At 40.6% G+C, this 1,056-nt stretch overlaps 1 protein-coding gene across 1 annotated transcript; it reads left to right on the top strand.

Annotated features, from left to right (window-relative positions):
* Positions 1-312: 312 nt before the first annotated feature.
* On the top strand, positions 313-976 carry LOC103523191 (craniofacial development protein 2-like; the record flags this gene model as incomplete). The annotated part of the gene is made up of 1 exon (XM_008488258.1): positions 313-976. A coding segment is annotated over exon 1 (664 nt), but the record flags the coding sequence as incomplete, so codon positions are not given.
* Between the last annotated feature and the right edge of the window lie 80 nt (positions 977-1,056).

The following is a 1,056-nucleotide window of genomic DNA, read 5'->3' as shown; positions in this document are numbered from 1 at the left end:
CCCCTTACAACCTGATGGTTTCAAACGTCTCAGGAAGTAGCTGTGTACACAGTGAAGTAAGGAAAGTCTCTGAAGTGTTAGTTATGTATTTAACAACACAACAGACGGACCATGTTAGGCCCAGCAAGCCATTAGTCTGTATAGAAAACCGCTTTCAATCCCAACAGAAGCCTCGGAACCCCCCGGACTGTCATACCTGGAATTAGCCCTGGACCGAATACTGGACTACGATTAAGGAACACTATACAATCAAATTCAACAAAGAAATCAAAACAAGATGATAAAACCATCAAAATCGGAACTTTGAACATTATGTCCCTCACCAGACGAGTTGAAGAATGCATCGACGTACTGAAAGAGAGAAAACTTGACGTATTGGGGTTGAGTGAAACCAAATGGAAAGGAAATGGGTCCAAAGAACTAAGAGAGGGCTACTATCTGTATTGGTCAGGAGGGGTGAATGCAAGAAATGGTGTTGGTCTTATCCTTAGTCACAGAATGAAAGAACTTGTTGTGGATGTCAAATATGAATCAGACAGAATGATAATCATCCAACTAAAAATTGACCCGGTACGCGTTATAAAATTGGTACAATGTTACGCACCGCAAACAGGATGTGACGACCAGGAAAAGGAGAGGTTTCTAGAACTATTAGAAGATAGGATTATTGGAGATAATACAATCGTCATGGGAGATTTAAACGCTCAAGTTGGATGTGAGAGACAAGGCTACGAAGAAATCCTCGGAGTTCATGGATGGGGACCACGCAATGAAGAAGGAAAAATGCTGCTAGATCTTTGCAATAGGAATTCTCTCGTCATAACACACAGCTGGTTTAAGAAACAGAAAAGTCATAAAGTAACTCGATATGGATGGAATGGCCAACAAGAGTCAGTGATTGATTATCTTCTGATCAATAAAGAACTTCACAATACAGTAATGGATGTGAAAGTGATCCCAAGCGTATCACTGGGAAGTGATCACAGACTACTTGTTGGACTTTTTAGGTTCAAAAAACTAAGAGAACAGAAGACGTGCCAAGAGAAAAAGATAAGG

This window comes from Diaphorina citri, unplaced genomic scaffold, assembly GCF_000475195.1.
Source record: "Diaphorina citri unplaced genomic scaffold, Diaci psyllid genome assembly version 1.1 scaffold17050, whole genome shotgun sequence".
In the NCBI taxonomy this organism is placed as follows: domain Eukaryota; kingdom Metazoa; phylum Arthropoda; class Insecta; order Hemiptera; family Psyllidae; genus Diaphorina; species Diaphorina citri.
The sequence above is the reverse complement of the archived record's forward strand: the minus strand, read 5'-3'. Positions and strand labels throughout refer to the sequence as shown.